This window comes from Corvus brachyrhynchos, unplaced genomic scaffold, assembly GCF_000691975.1.
Source record: "Corvus brachyrhynchos isolate BGI_N302 unplaced genomic scaffold, ASM69197v1 scaffold14, whole genome shotgun sequence".
In the NCBI taxonomy this organism is placed as follows: domain Eukaryota; kingdom Metazoa; phylum Chordata; class Aves; order Passeriformes; family Corvidae; genus Corvus; species Corvus brachyrhynchos.
The window spans coordinates 7,576,444-7,584,595 of NW_008239110.1; the positions used below are offsets into that span (position 1 = coordinate 7,576,444).

At 41.8% G+C, this 8,152-nt stretch overlaps 2 protein-coding genes across 4 annotated transcripts in view; both read right to left on the minus strand.

The window, feature by feature from the left end:
* The window catches only part of ZBTB24 (zinc finger and BTB domain containing 24), a 15,527-nt gene extending 11,085 nt beyond the window's left edge, over nt 1-4,442 (minus strand). The window contains exon 1 of the mRNA XM_008637762.2: nt 4,357-4,442. The gene's annotated coding sequence lies outside the window, so the exon portion shown is untranslated. The remainder of the gene's footprint in view (nt 1-4,356) is intronic.
* Nucleotides 4,443-6,793: 2,351 nt separating this feature from the next.
* The window catches only part of AK9 (adenylate kinase 9), a 53,456-nt gene continuing 52,097 nt past the window's right edge, over nt 6,794-8,152 (minus strand). For 2 of the 3 annotated variants that reach the window (XM_017739660.1, XM_017739658.1), the window contains 2 exons: nt 8,103-8,152; nt 6,822-6,909 (listed from right to left, as the gene is read on the minus strand). In XM_017739660.1, the coding sequence (XP_017595149.1) occupies nt 8,109-8,152 (44 nt within the window). In that variant the 3' untranslated portion in view covers nt 6,822-6,909; nt 8,103-8,108. Of the gene's footprint in view, nt 6,910-8,102 lie in introns of all 3 variants that reach the window. The other variant, XM_017739659.1, reaches the window with a different exon arrangement.

The window sequence follows — 8,152 nt, forward strand, 5'->3', positions numbered from 1 at the left end:
CGCTACGCCGCCGCTGCACTTCCGGGCGGGGGCTCGCGCCGCGCCTGCGCTGCCGCAATGAGCGCCACACGGGCGGGACTGGGAGCCGCGGAATCACAGAACGTCCTGGGCTGGAAGGGATCCCTTTCTAGCCCCCGGCCTCCCCAGGACAGCTCCCAAAATCACACCATGTTGCCAAACGCTTCTCTTAACTCTCTCAGGCTGGTGCTGTGACCACTTCCCTGGAGAGCCTGTTCTAGTGCCCAACCACCCTCTGGGTGAGGAACCTTTTCCTAAACTAATCCTCCCCTGACACAACTTCAGGGCATTCCCTTGGGTCCTGTCACTGGTCTCCACAGGGAAGACATCAGTGTCTGCCCCTCCTCTTCCCCTCACGAGGAATTGAAGACTGCAATGAGGTTTCCTCTCAGTTTCTTCCAGGCTGAACAGACCAAGTGACCTTAGCCGCTCCTTACACAGCTTTCCCTCAAGGCCCTTCACTCTCGTCACAGCCTTCCTTTGGACGCTCTCTAGTAGCTTTGTATCTCTCAAATTCAGACAAAATATTTTATTTCTAAGATTTCATGGTTAAAAAACTGGCCTGAGAAAGTGTGATGTTCACGGACCACATTGCAGCCATGCTGGTGCCTGAAGGCAACACTCCACGTGTTAATCAGTGGAAATACAGGGTTCATACAAAAGTGGGGTGGGTACCTTTCAGGGAAAGAAAAACCTGCAGTCTGTCATCAAGGCCAAGAGGCCGATCTCTTGGGTCCTTATAGGGGCCCATCATGGCAGTCCCCAGGTAAGGGATGAGTTGGCAGTGCTCCATGAACTGCAACAGCTTCTTCCTGTACATCTGCCGCACTGGCTCTGAGCTCCGGGGGTTGTGTGCTGCAAGAAGTTAAGCAGCATGTTAGTGTCCCCTGTAAACTTTGTGGAATTACATTACAGAAATTTTCAAAGGGACCAAGTCTACCCCTGTTAGCATTACCTGTGGTACAGATAAAACACCTTACCTGTTGGTGCCAAGCCAAAAAGATAAAGTCTGGTATTTCAGAAACTTTCTGACTCCAGAAGAGTCATAATCAGAAAGATCGGGCTTTTGTAAAAGAAGACACAACAACATACTCAGCTGCTGTCAACTTCCCATTTCTCAGACTGTGAGATGCTGGTGAAACTCCAGGCAGTGACAAATTTAGGCAGTGTGGCACACAACCTGAAGTGGCACAGCCTGAGGATAGCCCAGGCCTGGCATGGCTGGCACTGGGCTGCTGTGTCCTTGGCACGGCTGTTCCATGACCTAAATGCTTTGCCCATACAAGGGCATATGTCATACAAGGAAGTCAGGTTTGATAAGCAGGACTGTGACCAACATGGCTTCATGAGAGGAAAGTCCTGCTTATCAAACCTGACTTCCTTGTATGACAAGGAAATAACCCACCTAGTTGACCAAGGGAAGTGAGTTGATGTTATCTTTTTGAATTTCAGTAAAGCTTTCAAACTCTTTCACAGGATCCTTCTGGACAAAATGTCAGGCACAGAGCTGGATAAACACATGGGAGAGCAACTGGCTCACCAGTCAGACACAAAGGCTTACAGGGAATGTGGTGACATCAGACTGGTGACCTGTTACTGATGGGGTTCCCACAGGGCTCCATTCTCAGTCCTGTGCTCTTGAACATCTTCATAAATGACTTGGATGTAAGACTGGAAGGGAAACTCAGCAAGGTCACAGATGATACAAAACTGGGAGGAGCTGTTGACTCCCTTGAGGGCTGGGAGGCCCTGCAGAGAGACCTTGGCAAGTTAGAGGACTGGGCAATCACCAACCATGTCAGATTCAACAAGGGAAAGTACTGGATTCTGCATCCAGGATGGGACAATGCTGGATGTATGGACAGACTGGGGAATGAGAGGCTGGAATGCAGTGCTGTGGAAAGGGACCTGGGGCTCCTGGTCAATGGCAAGTTGAACATGAGTCAGCAGTGCCCTGGCAGCCAGGAGGGCCAACAATGTCCTGGGGGCATCAGGCACAGCATCGCCAGCCAGGCAAGGGAGGGGATTGTCCTGCTCTGCTCTGCACTGGGCGGCCTCACCTCCAGTGCTGGGGGCAGTCTGGGGTGCCACAATGTAAGAAAGACATTAAGCTATTGGAGAGTGTCCAAAGGTGAAGGCCCTTGAGGGGAAGCCATACGAGGAGCAGCTGAGGGCACTTGGTCTGTTCAGCCTGTAAGAAACTGAGATGAGACCTCACTGCAGTCTTCAATGCCCTCCTCAGGGGAAGAAGAGGGGCAGGCACTGATCTCTTCCCTGTGGAGACCAGTGACAGGACGTGAGGGAATGACCTGAAGTTGTGTCAGGGGAGGGTTAGGTTGGATATCAGGAAAAGGTTCTTCACTGGGTTGAGTGCCCACAGTGGTTGGGTACTGGCACAGGCCCCCCAGGGAAGTGGTCACAGCACCAAGCCTGACAGAGTTCAAGAAGCGTTTGGACAAATGCCCTCCAGGACATGGTGATTCTTGGGGATGGTCCTGTGCAGGGCCAGGAATTGGACTTGATCCTTGTGGGTCCCTTCCAACACAGCTTATTCTGTGATTCCATGATTCTGTGAAGAGCTGACCAGTAGTTTGGAGGAGGAAGGTTGGTTTCTCTCTGCCCTAAGCCCTATTTTGGCATACATAAGTATTGAGTGCGAGTCCTCAGAGTACAGTTTATTATTTTAATTCCTACCCTGAGGCAAAGGGGAAGGACTGAGCCAAATCATAACCATTTTTTTCCCCCTATGGACAGTATTTTATATCTCATTAAAAAAAACTGGACAGCATGAAGAACTATGCTATGAGACACTTCAGCCCACTAGCTTTAAACTGTAGACAGTTACATTTAACAGTTCTGAGAGATTTTTCAAGCATAGTGGTATACAGAGCTCTTACAGGAGTCTAGCGTGAAGGACACTCAGTCACTCTAGTGATGTACGGTTTACTAGTCTCTTTCCAGGAACAAACCCCTCTGCATTTATGCTTGATCACCTGTATCTTCTCAGATACTGAAAGCAATCCAGTGTTGTGAGAAAAGCTGAAGGAGGAACTAAACCACTGCTTCTTCTCCCCTATTTAAATATGAGATTAGAGAATGATGTAAATTGAAGATGAGAAGGTTTAACTTCACACAGAAATAGGATTAAATAAATTTCCACGGGACTACAACATGAAGCACTTCGATCAAATTTTTTGATCAAGAATAGCGTGACTACTCTGAAGAGATGCACAGTAATAAATAATGCTGTATTTGCAGCAAATCACAGAATCACAGGATGGGTCAGGCTGGTAGGGGACCACAGTGGGTCGTCTGGTCAAACCTCCCTGCTCAAGCAGGGTCATCCCAGAGCAGAGGGCACAGGATTGTGTCCAGAATATTTCCAGTGATGAAGACTGCACAGCTTCTCTGGGCAATGTGTTCCAGTGCTTGGTCACATGAAAAGAGTTCTTCCTCACGTTCAAGTGATTTGTCAGTGCACAGGAATGCTGTATCTTAAAGCTGGAAGCAGTCCTACCCAGTGCTAGAAGAAGATAACTTGTTTTCCTGGATTCCTATGGTCGAACTGTTTGGGGCTGCATGAGGAGAAGAGATTTCTTCACTTGCATAACCTTTCTGGTTCATCATCCACTGCTAATAGTGATTTAATGTTGCAATATATGAGCAAAACACTCTTAGCATGGGCATCCTTATGTTACCAAAGCTGTGCTAACAATAGAATGAAAACAGCCTTTGTGAATGAAGCAAACTACAGTATAAAAGCAGTTTGGTGGCTTAGGAACTGTACATTTATACAGGGGCTTACTATGTGCCTGCCCTGTTCAACAGTCTTCCTTAACAAAGCTATGCTAGCAAAAAAATCTGTGATAGTTCAAGAAAATTCTGGAGGGCTCTGGTAATTACATGAGGAAACACAGGATGTGAAGAACTTAAAAAAAAAAATTAAGATTGGTATTATCTAAAAGAATAAGTAAAAATGTAAAATATGAAAGGCCAGGTGAAATTCACCCAGTGAAGACGTTGGTTTATAAAAGACAAAACTGGTGGGTTGAAAGAAATGGCAGTCTTGCTCCCGAAATCTCCAGCAGTACTGGAAACCAGCCCAAAGCTATAGCAAAGCTGCAAACAAGGATATTGAAATTGAGAAAGCTGGCACTAGTTAAACTGATTGCAAACTATTAAAGGCTATTATCTGCAACTGATATCTCCAGCTGAAAAAAACCCAAATAGAAATTCTAAGAAATAGCAAAGATGAACACCAGTTGGCTATCTATATTGTATCAGAGGACTTACATCATTTCTGTAGTTATTTTTACAGCATGCTATTTTATACATTACCTTTTAAGTGGAAGGAGACAAAAAGCAGAGCAGTTTCTTTCACACTTAGGAATGGATACTTTGGCTTAAGGCTGCCGACTTCATGGAGAGCTTTTATTAGAGAAGTTGCTACTCCCTAAAGAAATAAAACAGGTTTAAAAGACCATTACAGAAATCTGGAACAATGCCTTATCCTGTTGTAACGAAGATCTAACAATACAGGATGATACCTAAGCTGGTGAATAGTAGAAGAGAACAAATTAGCATAAAATAGGAGGGCTGTGACCATGAATAATTTTTTTATTTTTTCATGTGTCAAAGTGTTACAAACTACTCCTAAATTTTTCCAGGTAAGCTTGTGTCTCTGCTGGTGTTAAAAATCCAACCAAAATGTACTCTTACAAGATATGATAAACAACTAAGTCAGAAAATCTATCATATAATACTGCAGCTTATTATCCCCCCTTACAGTCTTGTATTTTTTCCATTAAAGCTACAAATATCTTATTATTTTAAGGCTTTTAAAAAATTTCTCTCAATTGTAACTACAAAATTTTCAATTTAATATAATTCCATTAATAAACATAAGACTCAAATGCATTAAAAATTTAAAAAGCTGAGTGGGATATGCTATATGTCACAAAATCGTATTTTAAAATAGAAAAGCAAAAACTGGCCTGTTCAAGGTATCCAGCCAAAGGAAGTGTAGTTAGTAGCATTGGCTCTTGTTTTGGAGGGAGTTTATGGGGAAGCTTCAGATTCCAGTACTTCTCTGGTAATCTAACCAGATAAAAAGTAAGCAGTAAGCACTTTTAAGATGTATAAACAGTGACATGATTAAAGATTAAAATGCAGTTAGTGTATTCACCTCATAAACTTCTGAAGTTTTTCTTCACTTTCAAAAATATATACCTTATCTTGGTATTTGGCTGCATACTCAATGTTGCCAGGCACCAAAGCTTCATATCTGAAGAGATGGAGCAAGAATTATTCATTCACAGAAAACATAAAACATAGTTTGTGTGGTGTAAATTCATGAGCTACTGGCAGGCTTCTGGTAATTTAACAAGTGTGGCAACTACAAAAAAATAGCAGTTGGATCATCCAAGTTTCCACTACATGATTGACAGTACAAGGTTCAAAATCTGATAGAATCTCTGCCTCAAAATCTGCTTATTAAGGAACTTCTACAGTGCTTCTTTAGACCTCCATTTAAAATGCCAATCATAGTTGTTCAGGAGATTAAGAAAGGATAACATAGAATTGGCTATTATGGTTCCCCTCTGATGAGAAATTCTTGCACACTGAGGAAATCTGTATGACTTTATGGTGGAGCTTTATGGATCTTCTACAAAAATCATAATAGCTAGTTTTGCAGCTACTAGGGATTTATGAGATTTCTTTGAACCTTTAAAGTCTTATGATAGAGAATTCAAACTATATCTGTCCATATTCATCATGAAAGACACCAAACCAACACAGATCCTTGTATAACCTGTAGCCATGGAAGTACTAAAAGGTGATTTTATATTGATTTCCAAAGCCACAGGCACAATACAGAGAACTGTAATTGCTTTTCCTGTCCAAACCCTAAACACTACTAAAAAGTACTTCGAAAATGTTTCCTCATTAATGTATTAATATAGGACACATAGTCTGTAATTCAGATTATGAAAACTCTAGTGACATACCTCTGTTTTCCATCTAGGTAAGTGACTGGGCAGTATCCCTGCATTTCAGCCTTTACAGGGAATAAGGCCTTCACTTCTGCCACAGTCAGTTTCTTTGGTAGCATATGTGGGGGTGGGAGAGGGTGAGATGCTAGTGATGACACATAAACCTCTGGTCTGCTCAAGAATTTCTGTAGAAAAAGAGATATTTTTATCATGAAAGAAGCACTGTAGGACTGTTAGTCAGACTCCAGAGGACTGGTTCACACAATTTAGAGGCCTGGTTTTTGTACAATGCAACAATGTGTTGGCACTGCTGCTGCTCTTGGGTAATTTCTTTTTCAACCTACTCTCAGTTGAAATAGTCACTATCCACCCACCATCCATCACTATCCACTGCTGTCATAAGCCACTTTCTAACCCAGTCCCCCAAAACAGATGGAGAAAGGAGAAAGTTATTGTTTTCAAACTAATGTTTGATCTGTGACAATTTGTTAGATGAGCTTTAGTTTAATGGTGTCTGTGCTGCATTTTGTCTGCCGAGATGTTTGACAGCAGAAGCTTGCAGAACAAAAGCCTGAATGCTAACAACAGTGGTCTAATTCAAGTTGCATATTACCTATTTCTGTATGGAATCAAAGAATCTAAGCAACAATGTGCCCTCTTCCCATAATCCCGTCCTTTTTGACCTGCTTTTTAACACCTACTTCCAGTTCTTCCTGTGAAGCCATTTTGTAATAGTGCCCTTGAAATTCTGCAGCAAACTCCAGCGAGGAACTCACAGAGCAGTCAACCAGTTCACCTTTCTCTGCAAGGCTGACGGGACAGTACTGTCCACACTCCCCCAGCCGATCCTGCAGCTCCTTGGGAGTGATGCATAAGTCAGCAATGTTGGCTGCTTTTCCTGTTAATGAGAGCAATTAATGATAATGTTTTATTTATGAGAGACATAGAAACATCAAACAATTCTACTCAGGAATGCTACAGTTTAGAAGGTAATTCATACTTTGAAAATTATATGAGATAATGAGAACTAAAACAGCAATTTGATAATAAAATGAAGTTGCAAGTCATTTTACTAATTAATTCTAATAACATTTTTGTAGCATTTAAGAAATATATTAATTAATAATGATGTGGGATACTCTGCATGCTCAGCTTATTAGTCTATGTTGTTCTTCTTCTTATTTATGATTTACTGTTTCACTCCTTTGTGTTACTAAGGAACATTTCAGCTATTATTTTATTTCTTTTCATTGGTGAAAAAGAGTACAAGGTGTGGTGAAAGCCTCCCCTTTATTTATCCATATTTTGCAAATGCTACAGTCTATCTGGAGGAAATCTATTCAAAATCTTGAATAAAATGTCATCTCAAACCCGAATTACTTAAAAAGCACGCTTTTCAAGCTTGATGTGAAAAAGTTAAATGTATTTTATTATTTTTGATTATGACTCCGATTTTTAAGATGGGTGCAGCCACAGAGCTGTAAAAGTTAAATCCAAAAGGTGGATATAAGATAAGGAAGTCTGTTTGCCCTTCAGAGGAATTCTAGTTAAATAGTACAGATATGTTTAAAAAGTATATTTAATCCTGACCAATGCTGACACACAAAAGGTCAAGTGGGAACTGTGCCATTTTAGAATAAAGTGGTTTTCTTCCCAAAGCACAGAAATTAACTCAGATGGCATAATTAAGCTTATTTCTGGATTTTAAATTAACATCTTCCCTCTTCCTCTTCCTTCACTAACACTAAAGTGAAGCTGCAAGTTAGAGTTGCCCTTGTATACTTTGGGGTACTTTTTGTGATTCACCACCCCGTGTTGCCAAATCTACCATGGACCAAGGACTCTGACTTCCTTTAGCAGATTTCTGTTACCCTGTTCTCTGGAGGATGGCCTCAGACTGCCCTGTAGTTGGCTTTGTCTTCACTCTTTTCAAGAGATCTCTTCAAGATCTCTGCAGATGAGACTGAAGAATTTAAGGGTATGTATGTGCCCAAGAATTAGCCTCATCCAAAGAAAGGTGAAGTTGTCATGCACATAGTACACTGCTTTTTAAAGAAACAAATATTCTGGGAAACTTTGTTTTTCTTTTACCTTCTCTTATTCTTTCCAGGTATATCTGGATTTGTTTAACAACCACTTGA